Source organism: Notolepis coatsorum (genome assembly GCF_963971535.1).
Source record: "Notolepis coatsorum genome assembly, contig: SCAFFOLD_669, whole genome shotgun sequence".
NCBI classification, from domain to species: Eukaryota; Metazoa; Chordata; class Actinopteri; order Aulopiformes; family Paralepididae; genus Notolepis; species Notolepis coatsorum.
This window is the reverse complement of record NW_028170007.1, coordinates 94,283-111,406: the sequence shown is the minus strand read 5'-3', so window position 1 is coordinate 111,406 and position 17,124 is coordinate 94,283. Positions and strand designations below refer to the sequence as shown.

Below are 17,124 nucleotides of genomic sequence, written 5' to 3'. Positions count from 1 at the left end.
CCCCTGACGCTGAAAGATCGCGCTGTGCAGGTGAAAAGATGCGACGGCTGCTTCCTCGAGTACCGGAGGGGACTCGTGCAATGTATGGCATCGTCCACATTACAGCCGGCTTGTGGGAGGCATGAAACAGCGTTCGTGACAGGGGAGGGTTGAATTGGACGATACGAAATTGGGATGGGAGAAAAATAGAAAATGGGAGAAAAAGTGGATAAAAAAAAAGAATAAACCAGTAGTAGATGATCCTAATGTTCTTGGGGGCACATAGTTGACAAGAGAATTGGCAATGTAGCTTGGTCCTGTTCCATTTAGGGCTTTGTCTAGAAGGACCTTAAAAGCAATGCTAACATTTGGATTACCAGTACATTGGCCAGTGGATTGTCTTCCAGTACATTTAATGTTACTGGAAGCCAGTGCAACGTAGCTAACACTGGGCTAATGTGCTCTCTCCTCTTGGTTTTAAACCTTTCACTACCGCACTCAATACAGAAGGTTAACCCTTTACTATCACACTACACATGGTTTGTGATAGTAAAGGGTTAACCTTCTGTAGTGTGGTAGTGAAAGGGTTAATGGCCTAGTTGCAGAGCTGATTGTAAACGTTCTGAAACAGGACAACGGGGCGACTGGGAATCGGAGCAATGAGCATGAAAGATGATGCACTTCCGTCTGGACAGCAGCACTACAATATTGTGCAAATAGGTTTGGCAGCTTTTAAAACCTCTTAAGCTGCGACGTCGCACATATGGGACGTTTTTCTGACTGTTTGCAACCGGCACTTTGGCGACCCCTAGTGGCTCGGGTGTGCATATTTTGTAATACAATATATATATATATCGAATTAAAGGCTTATTTGTTGCCTGTCGATAGCGACAAATTCCGTTCAGTGGTTCTCCAGTTAAATGCCGGTATTTGGGGCTTGTGCAAAGTACACGGTATTGCGCAAAATGCCACTCCCGACTCAGGCTGCAGTAGTTCCGTCAATCTAGATCCGATCTCGAAAATGATTGTGGATCGTTGTAGCCAATGAGTGTGGCTTCCAATGATACCCCATGTGGGGATGTGTGAATCAGGGATCTAGGTGAACAACTAAATTCTTTAAAGGAAAACTCCAACAATTTGGGAAATTAGCTTATTTGCCATCTACCCTGGAGGTAGACAAGAAGATACATACCTTTTTTCTTCTCTGTGCATGCAGTAGGAGTAGGAAGACATGCACCGTTAGCCTAGCTTAGCGTCAGTCACTGGAAGTAGGTTCCTCCATTAGCCTAGTTCCCAACGTCTTCCTACTCCTATTGCATGCACAGAGAAGAAAAAGGTATGCATCTTCTTGTCTAACTCCAGGGTAGATGGCAAATAAGCTAATTTCCCAAAATGTTGGAGTGTTCCTTTAACAGGAAGCCAAATGAATTGAAGTCTATGAGAAAACTGAGTTTTTCTTTGTACACAGTTTACCAAAATCACTCATTTCTGAATGGATCTTTATGAAATTTGGATATGTACTACATAAGGCTTCAGGCTATGGGTCCGTCTGGATTTGTAAGCCATACCACCTTCTGGGGAAATACTACCTCTGGACTACTAACTAGTACAGAAAAACTTGAGTAACAGGTTTTTCTACAACTCAAGTTCAGACCTATGTAACTCTATTATGTTAGCACTAAAAGTCAATTTATTTTTTCTGGAATCAGAAACTTCAGAATGTCATCTTTCAAAAGAGACCAGGCTCATGCATGTGCTATAAGTATAAAGTATGTTGTTTTGGTTTGCAAAAAAAGTATGCTTTTCCGGTGCTGAAATATTGTAGGTTTTGGCAGCCTCTAAGCACTATGATGCTGTCTCTGAACACAAGGTCTTGCGATGTGCATTTTCTGGAGAGCTAGCGTGGACGATCTTTTCTGGGGCGATGCTAAAAAAGCTTGTGTAACTCCAAAACGTATATTGGTCTAAACGTAGCCTTGTCTTGACACATACGACCCCTGTGTCAACACGTTTATGACCCCCCTGTCACCCCCACTGAACCTATTCAGACATTCATGGTGTGTGTGTGTGTGTGTGTGTGTGTGTGTGTGTGTGTGTGTGTGTGTGTGTGTGTGTGTGTGTGTGTGTGTGTGTGTGTGTGTGTGTGTGTGTGTGTGTGTGTGTGTGTGTGTCACAGACGTGTGCTCCCAGCCGGTGTTGGCGGTGCCAGCGTCTCTGCCTCCTTCTCCACCACAGCGCCAGGCCAGACGTCTGCAGCCCCACGCCTCTCCCACCCGCTCCACGCCTCCACCCCCAACTCAGACCCAGACCCGGGCTCCATTGGCCCCCCACAGGAGACAGAGGATACGACGCTCTAACAGTGACCCAGTCCTGCTGGACCTACCCGCTAAAGGTTGGTGTGTGTGTGTGTGTGTGCGTGTGCATGTGCGTGTGTGTGTGTGTGTGTGTGTGCGTGCGCGAGCGCGCATGTGTGCGTGTGTGTGTGTGTGTTTGGTAGGCAGTGTGAAGCTGTAGTTAACACTTTGAGCAGATGTCCTCCTGAATACCAGGCAACATCTAACACAACACACACATAAATCAACCCACGTACACACACCCTCTCTCTCTCTCTCTCTGTCTCTGTCTCTCTCTCTCTCTCTCTCTCTCTCTCTCTCTCTCTCTCTCTCTCTCTCTCTCTCTCTCTCTCTCTCTCTCTCTGTCTCTGTCTCTGTCTCTGTCTGTCTCTCTCTCTCTCTCTATCTCTCTCTCTCTCTCTCTCTCTCTCTCTCTCTCTCTCTCTCTCTCTCTCTCTCTCTCTCTCTCTCTCTCTCTCTCTCTCTCTCTCTCTCTTGGTCCGCTTCCCAGTGAACCCTGGAGCGGTTCGTTTGAGGTGAGATTGGGGCACCAGGGTGGCACCACCACGTAAGTGCACTCGCACTATAATCGCAGCGTCCGGGGGTTCGAGACCTGACCTGGGACCTGTCCTCATCTTCTCCCAACCGTCCTCTGCCTGTCCTATCCCATATAACTGCTACTAGTCAGAATAACTGCTACTAGTCATAATAACTGCTACTAGTCAGAATAACTGCCACTAGTCAGAATAACTGCTACTAGTCAGAATAACTAGTCAGAATAACTGCTACTAGTCAGAATAACTAGTCAGAATAACTGCTACTAGTCAGAATAACTGCTACTAGTCAGAATAACTGCTACTAGTCAGAATAACTAGTCAGAATAACTGCTACTAGTCAGAATAACTAGTCAGAATATAACTAGTCAGAATAACTGCTACTAGTCAGAATAACTAGTCAGAATAACTGCTACTAGTCAGAATAACTGCTACTAGTCAGAATAACTGCTACTAGTCAGAATAACTAGTCAGAATAACTGCTACTAGTCAGAATAACTGCTACTAGTTAGAATAACTGCTACTAGTCATAATAACTGCTACTAGTCAGAATAACTGCTACTAGTCAGAATAACTAGTCAGAATAACTAGTCATAATAACTGCTACTAGTCAGAATAACTGCTACTAGTTAGAATAACTGCTACTAGTCATAATAACTGCTACTAGTCAGAATAACTGCTACTAGTCAGAATAACTAGTCAGAATAACTGCTACTAGTCAGAATAACTGCTAGTCAGAATAACTGCTACTAGTCAGAATAACTGCTACTAGTTAGAATAACTGCTACTAGTCATAATAACTGCTACTAGTCATAATAACTGCTACTAGTCAGAATAACTGCTACTAGTCAGAATAACTAGTCAGAATAACTAGTCAGAATAACTGCTACTAGTCAGAATAACTGCTACTAGTTAGAATAACTGCTACTAGTCATAATAACTGCTACTAGTCAGAATAACTGCTACTAGTCAGAATAACTAGTCAGAATAACTGCTACTAGTCAGAATAACTGCTACTAGTCAGAATAACTGCTACTAGTCAGAATAACTGCTTCAGAATAACTGCTACTAGTCAGAATAACTGCTACTAGTCAGAATAACTGCTTCAGAATAACTGCTACTAGTCAGAATAACTGCTACTAGTCAGAATAACTGCTTCAGAATAACTGCTACTAGTCAGAATAACTGCTACTAGTCAGAATAACTGCTACTAGTCAGAATAACTGCTACTGCTACTAGTCAGAATAACTGCTACTAGTCAGAATAACTGCTACTAGTCAGAATAACTGCTTCAGAATAACTGCTACTAGTCAGAATAACTGCTACTAGTCACAATAACTGCTACTAGTCAGAATAACTGCTTCAGAATAACTGCTACTAGTCAGAATAACTGCTACTAGTCAGAATAACTGCTTCAGAATAACTGCTACTAGTCAGAATAACTGCTACTAGTCACAATAACTGCTACTAGTCACAATAACTGCGACTAGTCAGAATAACTGCTTCAGAATAACTGCTACTAGTCAGAATAACTGCTACTAGTCAGAATAACTGCTACTAGTCATAATAACTGCTACTAGTCAGAATAACTAGTCAGAATAACTGCTACTAGTCAGAATAACTAGTCAGAATAACTGCTACTAGTCAGAATAACTGCTACTAGTTAGAATAACTGCTACTAGTCATAATAACTGCTACTAGTCATAATAACTGCTACTAGTCAGAATAACTGCTACTAGTCAGAATAACTAGTCAGAATAACTGCTACTAGTCAGAATAACTGCTACTAGTCAGAATAACTAGTCAGAATAACTGCTACTAGTCAGAATAACTAGTCAGAATAACTGCTACTAGTCAGAATAACTGCTACTAGTTAGAATAACTGCTACTAGTCAGAATAACTGCTACTAGTCAGAATAACTGCTTCAGAATAACTGCTACTAGTCAGAATAACTGCTACTAGTCAGAATAACTGCTTCAGAATAACTGCTACTAGTCAGAATAACTGCTACTAGTCAGAATAACTGCTTCAGAATAACTGCTACTAGTCAGAATAACTGCTACTAGTCAGAATAACTGCTACTAGTCAGAATAACTGCTACTGCTACTAGTCAGAATAACTGCTACTAGTCAGAATAACTGCTACTAGTCAGAATAACTGCTTCAGAATAACTGCTACTAGTCAGAATAACTGCTACTAGTCACAATAACTGCTACTAGTCAGAATAACTGCTTCAGAATAACTGCTACTAGTCAGAATAACTGCTACTAGTCAGAATAACTGCTTCAGAATAACTGCTACTAGTCAGAATAACTGCTACTAGTCACAATAACTGCTACTAGTCACAATAACTGCGACTAGTCAGAATAACTGCTACTAGTCAGAATAACTGCGATACTAGTCAGAATAACTGCTACTAGTCAGAATAACTGCGACTAGTCAGAATAACTGCTTCAGAATAACTGCTACTAGTCAGAATAACTGCTACTAGTCAGAATAACTGCTACTAGTCAGAATAACTGCTTCAGAATAACTGCTACTAGTCAGAATAACTGCTACTAGTCAGAATAACTGCTTCAGAATAACTGCTACTAGTCAGAATAACAAGTCATAATAACTGTTACTAGTCAGAATAACTGCTACTAGTCAGAATAACTAGTCAGAATAACTGCTACTAGTCAGAATAACTGCTTTCTGCTACTAGTCAGAATAACTGCTTCAGAATAACTGCTACTAGTCAGAATAACTGCTACTAGTAACTGCTACTAGTCAGAATAACTGCTTCAGAATAACTGCTACTAGTCAGAATAACTGCAATAACTGCTACTAGTCAGAATAACTGCTACTAGTCAGAATAACTGCTTCAGAATAACTGCTACTAGTCAGAATAACTAGTCAGAATAACTGCTACTAGTCAGAATAACTGCTACTAGTTAGAATAACTGCTACTAGTCAGAATAACTGCTTCAGAATAACTGCTACTAGTCAGAATAACTAGTCAGAATAACTGCTACTAGTCAGAATAACTAGTCAGAATAACGGCTACTAGTCAGAATAACTGCTACTAGTCAGAATAACTAGTCAGAATAACTGCTACTAGTCAGAATAACTAGTCAAAATAACGGCTACTAGTCAGAATAACTGCTACTAGTCAGAATAACTGCTACTAGTTAGAATAACTGCTACTAGTCAGAATAACTGCTACTAGTTAGAATAACTGCTACTAGTCAGAATAACTGCTTCAGAATAACTGCTACTAGTCAGAATAACTAGTCAGAATAACTGCTACTAGTCAGAATAACTAGTCAGAATAACTGCTACTAGTCAGAATAACTGCTACTAGTTAGAATAACTGCTACTAGTCAGAATAACTGCTACTAGTCAGAATAACTGCTACTAGTCAGAATAACTGCTTCAGAATAACTGCTACTAGTCAGAATAACTAGTCAGAATAACTGCTACTAGTCAGAATAACTGCTACTAGTTAGAATAACTGCTACTAGTCAGAATAACTGCTTCAGAATAACTGCTACTAGTCAGAATAACTAGTCAGAATAACTGCTACTAGTCAGAATAACTAGTCAGAATAACGGCTACTAGTCAGAATAACTGCTACTAGTCAGAATAACTAGTCAGAATAACTGCTACTAGTCAGAATAACTAGTCAAAATAACGGCTACTAGTCAGAATAACTGCTACTCGTCAGAATAACTGCTACTAGATAGAATAACTGCTACTAGTCAGAATAACTGCTACTAGTTAGAATAACTGCTACTAGTCAGAATAACTGCTTCAGAATAACTGCTACTAGTCAGAATAACTAGTCAGAATAACTGCTACTAGTCAGAATAACTAGTCAGAATAACTGCTACTAGTCAGAATAACTGCTACTAGTTAGAATAACTGCTACTAGTCAGAATAACTGCTACTAGTCAGAATAACTGCTACTAGTCAGAATAACTGCGACTAGTCAGAATAACTGCTTCAGAATAACTGCTACTAGTCAGAATAACTGCGACTAGTCAGAATAACTGCTACTAGTCAGAATAACTGCTACTAGTCAGAATAACTGCTTCAGAATAACTGCTACTAGTCAGAATAACTGCTACTAGTCACAATAACTGCTACTAGTCAGAATAACTGCTTCAGAATAACTGCTACTAGTCAGAATAACTGCTACTAGTCAGAATAACTGCTTCAGAATAACTGCTACTAGTCAGAATAACTGCAACTAGTCAGAATAACTGCTACTAGTCAGAATAACTGCGACTAGTCAGAATAACTGCTACTAGTCAGAATAACTGCTACTAGTCAGAATAACTGCGACTAGTCAGAATAACTGCTACTAGTCAGAATAACTGCTACTAGTTAGAATAACTGCTACTAGTCAGAATAACTGCTACTAGTCAGAATAACTGCTACTAGTCAGAATAACTGCGACTAGTCAGAATAACTGCTACTAGTTAGAATAACTGCTACTAGTCAGAATAACTGCTTCAGAATAACTGCTACTAGTCAGAATAACTGCTTCAGAATAACTGCTACTAGTCAGAATAACTGCTACTAGTCAGAATAACTGCTTCAGAATAACTGCTACTAGTCAGAATAACTGCTACTAGTCACAATAACTGCTACTAGTCACAATAACTGCGACTAGTCAGAATAACTGCTTCAGAATAACTGCTACTAGTCAGAATAACTGCTACTAGTCAGAATAACTGCTACTAGTCATAATAACTGCTACTAGTCAGAATAACTAGTCAGAATAACTGCTACTAGTCAGAATAACTAGTCAGAATAACTGCTACTAGTCAGAATAACTGCTACTAGTTAGAATAACTGCTACTAGTCATAATAACTGCTACTAGTCATAATAACTGCTACTAGTCAGAATAACTGCTACTAGTCAGAATAACTAGTCAGAATAACTGCTACTAGTCAGAATAACTGCTACTAGTCAGAATAACTAGTCAGAATAACTGCTACTAGTCAGAATAACTAGTCAGAATAACTGCTACTAGTCAGAATAACTAGTCAGAATAACTGCTACTAGTCAGAATAACTGCTACTAGTTAGAATAACTGCTACTAGTCAGAATAACTGCTACTAGTCAGAATAACTGCTTCAGAATAACTGCTACTAGTCAGAATAACTGCTACTAGTCAGAATAACTGCTTCAGAATAACTGCTACTAGTCAGAATAACTGCTACTAGTCAGAATAACTGCTTCAGAATAACTGCTACTAGTCAGAATAACTGCTACTAGTCAGAATAACTGCTACTAGTCAGAATAACTGCTTCAGAATAACTGCTACTAGTCAGAATAACTGCTACTAGTCAGAATAACTGCTTCAGAATAACTGCTACTAGTCAGAATAACTGCAACTAGTCAGAATAACTGCTACTAGTCAGAATAACTGCGACTAGTCAGAATAACTGCTACTAGTCAGAATAACTGCTACTAGTCAGAATAACTGCGACTAGTCAGAATAACTGCTACTAGTCAGAATAACTGCTACTAGTTAGAATAACTGCTACTAGTCAGAATAACTGCTACTAGTCAGAATAACTGCTACTAGTCAGAATAACTGCGACTAGTCAGAATAACTGCTACTAGTTAGAATAACTGCTACTAGTCAGAATAACTGCTTCAGAATAACTGCTACTAGTCAGAATAACTGCTTCAGAATAACTGCTACTAGTCAGAATAACTGCTACTAGTCAGAATAACTGCTTCAGAATAACTGCTACTAGTCAGAATAACTGCTACTAGTCACAATAACTGCTACTAGTCACAATAACTGCGACTAGTCAGAATAACTGCTTCAGAATAACTGCTACTAGTCAGAATAACTGCTACTAGTCAGAATAACTGCTACTAGTCATAATAACTGCTACTAGTCAGAATAACTAGTCAGAATAACTGCTACTAGTCAGAATAACTAGTCAGAATAACTGCTACTAGTCAGAATAACTGCTACTAGTTAGAATAACTGCTACTAGTCATAATAACTGCTACTAGTCATAATAACTGCTACTAGTCAGAATAACTGCTACTAGTCAGAATAACTAGTCAGAATAACTGCTACTAGTCAGAATAACTGCTACTAGTCAGAATAACTAGTCAGAATAACTGCTACTAGTCAGAATAACTAGTCAGAATAACTGCTACTAGTCAGAATAACTAGTCAGAATAACTGCTACTAGTCAGAATAACTGCTACTAGTTAGAATAACTGCTACTAGTCAGAATAACTGCTACTAGTCAGAATAACTGCTTCAGAATAACTGCTACTAGTCAGAATAACTGCTACTAGTCAGAATAACTGCTTCAGAATAACTGCTACTAGTCAGAATAACTGCTACTAGTCAGAATAACTGCTTCAGAATAACTGCTACTAGTCAGAATAACTGCTACTAGTCAGAATAACTGCTACTAGTCAGAATAACTGCTACTGCTACTAGTCAGAATAACTGCTACTAGTCAGAATAACTGCTACTAGTCAGAATAACTGCTTCAGAATAACTGCTACTAGTCAGAATAACTGCTACTAGTCACAATAACTGCTACTAGTCAGAATAACTGCTTCAGAATAACTGCTACTAGTCAGAATAACTGCTACTAGTCAGAATAACTGCTTCAGAATAACTGCTACTAGTCAGAATAACTGCTACTAGTCACAATAACTGCTACTAGTCACAATAACTGCGACTAGTCAGAATAACTGCTACTAGTCAGAATAACTGCGATACTAGTCAGAATAACTGCTACTAGTCAGAATAACTGCGACTAGTCAGAATAACTGCTTCAGAATAACTGCTACTAGTCAGAATAACTGCTACTAGTCAGAATAACTGCTACTAGTCAGAATAACTGCTTCAGAATAACTGCTACTAGTCAGAATAACTGCTACTAGTCAGAATAACTGCTTCAGAATAACTGCTACTAGTCAGAATAACAAGTCATAATAACTGTTACTAGTCAGAATAACTGCTACTAGTCAGAATAACTAGTCAGAATAACTGCTACTAGTCAGAATAACTGCTTTCTGCTACTAGTCAGAATAACTGCTTCAGAATAACTGCTACTAGTCAGAATAACTGCTACTAGTAACTGCTACTAGTCAGAATAACTGCTTCAGAATAACTGCTACTAGTCAGAATAACTGCAATAACTGCTACTAGTCAGAATAACTGCTACTAGTCAGAATAACTGCTTCAGAATAACTGCTACTAGTCAGAATAACTAGTCAGAATAACTGCTACTAGTCAGAATAACTGCTACTAGTTAGAATAACTGCTACTAGTCAGAATAACTGCTTCAGAATAACTGCTACTAGTCAGAATAACTAGTCAGAATAACTGCTACTAGTCAGAATAACTAGTCAGAATAACGGCTACTAGTCAGAATAACTGCTACTAGTCAGAATAACTAGTCAGAATAACTGCTACTAGTCAGAATAACTAGTCAAAATAACGGCTACTAGTCAGAATAACTGCTACTAGTCAGAATAACTGCTACTAGTTAGAATAACTGCTACTAGTCAGAATAACTGCTACTAGTTAGAATAACTGCTACTAGTCAGAATAACTGCTTCAGAATAACTGCTACTAGTCAGAATAACTAGTCAGAATAACTGCTACTAGTCAGAATAACTAGTCAGAATAACTGCTACTAGTCAGAATAACTGCTACTAGTTAGAATAACTGCTACTAGTCAGAATAACTGCTACTAGTCAGAATAACTGCTACTAGTCAGAATAACTGCTTCAGAATAACTGCTACTAGTCAGAATAACTAGTCAGAATAACTGCTACTAGTCAGAATAACTGCTACTAGTTAGAATAACTGCTACTAGTCAGAATAACTGCTTCAGAATAACTGCTACTAGTCAGAATAACTAGTCAGAATAACTGCTACTAGTCAGAATAACTAGTCAGAATAACGGCTACTAGTCAGAATAACTGCTACTAGTCAGAATAACTAGTCAGAATAACTGCTACTAGTCAGAATAACTAGTCAAAATAACGGCTACTAGTCAGAATAACTGCTACTAGTCAGAATAACTGCTACTAGTTAGAATAACTGCTACTAGTCAGAATAACTGCTACTAGTTAGAATAACTGCTACTAGTCAGAATAACTGCTTCAGAATAACTGCTACTAGTCAGAATAACTAGTCAGAATAACTGCTACTAGTCAGAATAACTAGTCAGAATAACTGCTACTAGTCAGAATAACTGCTACTAGTTAGAATAACTGCTACTAGTCAGAATAACTGCTACTAGTCAGAATAACTGCTACTAGTCAGAATAACTGCGACTAGTCAGAATAACTGCTTCAGAATAACTGCTACTAGTCAGAATAACTGCGACTAGTCAGAATAACTGCTACTAGTCAGAATAACTGCTACTAGTCAGAATAACTGCTTCAGAATAACTGCTACTAGTCAGAATAACTGCTACTAGTCACAATAACTGCTACTAGTCAGAATAACTGCTTCAGAATAACTGCTACTAGTCAGAATAACTGCTACTAGTCAGAATAACTGCTTCAGAATAACTGCTACTAGTCAGAATAACTGCAACTAGTCAGAATAACTGCTACTAGTCAGAATAACTGCGACTAGTCAGAATAACTGCTACTAGTCAGAATAACTGCTACTAGTCAGAATAACTGCGACTAGTCAGAATAACTGCTACTAGTCAGAATAACTGCTACTAGTTAGAATAACTGCTACTAGTCAGAATAACTGCTACTAGTCAGAATAACTGCTACTAGTCAGAATAACTGCGACTAGTCAGAATAACTGCTACTAGTTAGAATAACTGCTACTAGTCAGAATAACTGCTTCAGAATAACTGCTACTAGTCAGAATAACTGCTTCAGAATAACTGCTACTAGTCAGAATAACTGCTACTAGTCAGAATAACTGCTACTAGTCAGAATAACTGCTTCAGAATAACTGCTACTAGTCAGAATAACTGCGACTAGTCAGAATAACTGCTTCTAGTCAGAATAACTGCGACTAGTCAGAATAACTGCTACTAGTCAGAATAACTGCTACTAGTCAGAATAACTGCTACTAGTCAGAATAACTGCGACTAGTCAGAATAACTGCTACTAGTTAGAATAACTGCTACTAGTCAGAATAACTGCTACTAGTTAGAATAACTGCTACTAGTCAGAATAACTGCTACTAGTCAGAATAACTGCTACTAGTCAGAATAAGTCAGAATAACTGCTACTAGTCAGAATAAATCAGAATAACTGCTACTAGTCAGAATAACTGCTACTAGTCAGAATAACTGCTACTAGTCAGAATAACTGCTTCAGAATAACTGCTACTAGTCAGAATAACTGCTTCAGAATAACTGCTACTAGTCAGAATAACTGCTACTAGTCAGAATAACTGCTTCAGAATAACTGCTACTAGTCAGAATAACTGCTACTAGTCAGAATAACTGCTACTAGTCAGAATAACTGCTACTGCTACTAGTCAGAATAACTGCTACTAGTCAGAATAACTGCTACTAGTCAGAATAACTGCTTCAGAATAACTGCTACTAGTCAGAATAACTGCTACTAGTCACAATAACTGCTACTAGTCAGAATAACTGCTTCAGAATAACTGCTACTAGTCAGAATAACTGCTACTAGTCAGAATAACTGCTTCAGAATAACTGCTACTAGTCAGAATAACTGCTACTAGTCACAATAACTGCTACTAGTCACAATAACTGCGACTAGTCAGAATAACTGCTTCAGAATAACTGCTACTAGTCAGAATAACTGCTACTAGTCAGAATAACTGCTACTAGTCATAATAACTGCTACTAGTCAAGAATAACTAGTCAGAATAACTGCTACTAGTCAGAATAACTAGTCAGAATAACTGCTACTAGTCAGAATAACTGCTACTAGTTAGAATAACTGCTACTAGTCATAATAACTGCTACTAGTCATAATAACTGCTACTAGTCAGAATAACTGCTACTAGTCAGAATAACTAGTCAGAATAACTGCTACTAGTCAGAATAACTAGTCAGAATAACTGCTACTAGTCAGAATAACTGCTACTAGTTAGAATAACTGCTACTAGTCAGAATAACTGCTACTAGTCAGAATAACTGCTACTAGTCAGAATAACTGCTTCAGAATAACTGCTACTAGTCAGAATAACTGCTTCAGAATAACTGCTACTAGTCAGAATAACTGCTACTAGTCAGAATAACTGCTACTAGTCAGAATAACTGCTTCAGAATAACTGCTACTAGTCAGAATAACTGCTACTAGTCAGAATAACTGCTACTAGTCAGAATAACTGCTACTGCTACTAGTCAGAATAACTGCTACTAGTCAGAATAACTGCTACTAGTCAGAATAACTGCTTCAGAATAACTGCTACTAGTCAGAATAACTGCTACTAGTCACAATAACTGCTACTAGTCAGAATAACTGCTTCAGAATAACTGCTACTAGTCAGAATAACTGCTACTAGTCAGAATAACTGCTTCAGAATAACTGCTACTAGTCAGAATAACTGCTACTAGTCACAATAACTGCTACTAGTCACAATAACTGCGACTAGTCAGAATAACTGCTACTAGTCAGAATAACTGCGATACTAGTCAGAATAACTGCTACTAGTCAGAATAACTGCGACTAGTCAGAATAACTGCTTCAGAATAACTGCTACTAGTCAGAATAACTGCTACTAGTCAGAATAACTGCTACTAGTCAGAATAACTGCTTCAGAATAACTGCTACTAGTCAGAATAACTGCTACTAGTCAGAATAACTGCTTCAGAATAACTGCTACTAGTCAGAATAACTAGTCAGAATAACTGCTACTAGTCAGAATAACTGCTTTCTGCTACTAGTCAGAATAACTGCTTCAGAATAACTGCTACTAGTCAGAATAACTGCTACTAGTCAGAATAACTGCTACTAGTCAGAATAACTGCTTCAGAATAACTGCTACTAGTCAGAATAACTGCAATAACTGCTACTAGTCAGAATAACTGCTACTAGTCAGAATAACTGCTTCAGAATAACTGCTACTAGTCAGAATAACTAGTCAGAATAACTGCTACTAGTCAGAATAACTGCTACTAGTTAGAATAACTGCTACTAGTCAGAATAACTGCTTCAGAATAACTGCTACTAGTCAGAATAACTAGCCAGAATAACTGCTACTAGTCAGAATAACTAGTCAGAATAACGGCTACTAGTCAGAATAACTGCTACTAGTCAGAATAACTAGTCAGAATAACTGCTACTAGTCAGAATAACTAGTCAAAATAACGGCTACTAGTCAGAATAACTGCTACTAGTCAGAATAACTGCTACTAGTTAGAATAACTGCTACTAGTCAGAATAACTGCTACTAGTTAGAATAACTGCTACTAGTCAGAATAACTGCTTCAGAATAACTGCTACTAGTCAGAATAACTAGTCAGAATAACTGCTACTAGTCAGAATAACTAGTCAGAATAACTGCTACTAGTCAGAATAACTGCTACTAGTTAGAATAACTGCTACTAGTCAGAATAACTGCTTCAGAATAACTGCTACTAGTCAGAATAACTAGTCAGAATAACTGCTACTAGTCAGAATAACTAGTCAGAATAACGGCTACTAGTCAGAATAACTGCTACTAGTCAGAATAACTAGTCAGAATAACTGCTACTAGTCAGAATAACTAGTCAAAATAACGGCTACTAGTCAGAATAACTGCTACTAGTCAGAATAACTGCTACTAGTTAGAATAACTGCTACTAGTCAGAATAACTGCTACTAGTTAGAATAACTGCTACTAGTCAGAATAACTGCTTCAGAATAACTGCTACTAGTCAGAATAACTAGTCAGAATAACTGCTACTAGTCAGAATAACTAGTCAGAATAACTGCTACTAGTCAGAATAACTGCTACTAGTTAGAATAACTGCTACTAGTCAGAATAACTGCTACTAGTCAGAATAACTGCGACTAGTCAGAATAACTGCTTCAGAATAACTGCTACTAGTCAGAATAACTGCGACTAGTCAGAATAACTGCTACTAGTCAGAATAACTGCTACTAGTCAGAATAACTGCTTCAGAATAACTGCTACTAGTCAGAATAACTGCTACTAGTCACAATAACTGCTACTAGTCAGAATAACTGCTTCAGAATAACTGCTACTAGTCAGAATAACTGCTACTAGTCAGAATAACTGCTTCAGAATAACTGCTACTAGTCAGAATAACTGCGACTAGTCAGAATAACTGCTACTAGTCAGAATAACTGCGACTAGTCAGAATAACTGCTACTAGTCAGAATAACTGCTACTAGTCAGAATAACTGCGACTAGTCAGAATAACTGCTACTAGTCAGAATAACTGCTACTAGTTAGAATAACTGCTACTAGTCAGAATAACTGCTACTAGTCAGAATAACTGCTACTAGTCAGAATAACTGCGACTAGTCAGAATAACTGCTACTAGTTAGAATAACTGCTACTAGTCAGAATAACTGCTTCAGAATAACTGCTACTAGTCAGAATAACTGCTTCAGAATAACTGCTACTAGTCAGAATAACTGCTACTAGTCAGAATAACTGCTACTAGTCAGAATAACTGCTTCAGAATAACTGCTACTAGTCAGAATAACTGCGACTAGTCAGAATAACTGCTTCTAGTCAGAATAACTGCGACTAGTCAGAATAACTGCTACTAGTCAGAATAACTGCTACTAGTCAGAATAACTGCGACTAGTCAGAATAACTGCTACTAGTTAGAATAACTGCTACTAGTCAGAATAACTGCTACTAGTTAGAATAACTGCTACTAGTCAGAATAACTGCTACTAGTCAGAATAACTGCTACTAGTCAGAATAAGTCAGAATAACTGCTACTAGTCAGAATAAATCAGAATAACTGCTACTAGTCAGAATAACTGCTACTAGTCAGAATAACTGCTACTAGTCAGAATAACTGCTTCAGAATAACTGCTACTAGTCAGAATAACTGCTTCAGAATAACTGCTACTAGTCAGAATAACTGCTACTAGTCAGAATAACTGCTTCAGAATAACTGCTACTAGTCAGAATAACTGCTTCAGAATAACTGCTACTAGTCAGAATAACTGCTATTAGTCAGAATAACTGCTACTAGTCAGAATAACTGCTTCAGAATAACTGCTACTAGTCAGAATAACTGCGACTAGTCAGAATAACTGCTTCTAGTCAGAATAACTGCGACTAGTCAGAATAACTGCTACTAGTCAGAATAACTGCTACTAGTCAGAATAACTGCGACTAGTCAGAATAACTGCTACTAGTCAGAATAACTGCTACTAGTCAGAATAACTGCTACTAGTCAGAATAACTGCTTCAGAATAACTGCTACTAGTCAGAATAACTGCTTCAGAATAACTGCTACTAGTCAGAATAACTGCTACTAGTCAGAATAACTGCTTCAGAATAACTGCTACTAGTCAGAATAACTGCTTCAGAATAACTGCTACTAGTCAGAATAACTGCTACTAGTCAGAATAACTGCTTCAGAATAACTGCTACTAGTCAGAATAACTGCGACTAGTCAGAATAACTGCTTCTAGTCAGAATAACTGCGACTAGTCAGAATAACTGCTACTAGTCAGAATAACTGCTAGTCAGAATAACTGCGACTAGTCAGAATAACTGCTACTAGTTAGAATAACTGCTACTAGTCAGAATAGCTGCTACTAGTTAGAATAACTGCTACTAGTCAGAATAACTGCTACTAGTCAGAATAACTGCTACTAGTCAGAATAAGTCAGAATAACTGCTACTAGTCAGAATAACTGCTACTAGTCAGAATAAGTCAGAATAACTGCTACTAGTCAGAATAAGTCAGAATAACTGCTACTAGTCAGAATAAGTCAGAATAACTGCTACTAGTCAGAATAACTGCTACTAGTCAGAATAACTGCTACTAGTCAGAATAAGTCAGAATAACTGATACTAGTCAGAATAACTGCTACTAGTCAGAATAAGTCAGAATAACTGCTACTAGTCAGAATAAGTCAGAATAACTGCTACTAGTCAGAATAACTGCTACTGGTCAGAATAAGTCAGAATAACTGCTACTAGTCAAACATTTGATTAATTCCTCATTATTATTTGCCAACACTGTAGGTTACCCTGTATAGTTCCTCTAGCCATTTGATATTCATTATACAACTACATACTGTGACAGACTCTGGGGTGTGTTGAGCTGTCACCGGATTGGAATT

General features: G+C 38.0%; 1 protein-coding gene across 1 annotated transcript in view; it reads left to right on the top strand.

The window, feature by feature from the left end:
- Positions 1–2,214: 2,214 nt before the first annotated feature.
- LOC311248630 (endosomal transmembrane epsin interactor 1-like) overlaps positions 2,215–17,124 on the top strand; it is a gene marked incomplete at both ends in the record, with an annotated part of 50,457 nt that continues 35,547 nt past the window's right edge. Inside the window, one exon of the mRNA XM_084339485.1 lies at positions 2,215–2,371. Coding sequence (XP_084195611.1) covers positions 2,215–2,371 — 157 coding nt within the window. The remainder of the gene's footprint in view (positions 2,372–17,124) is intronic.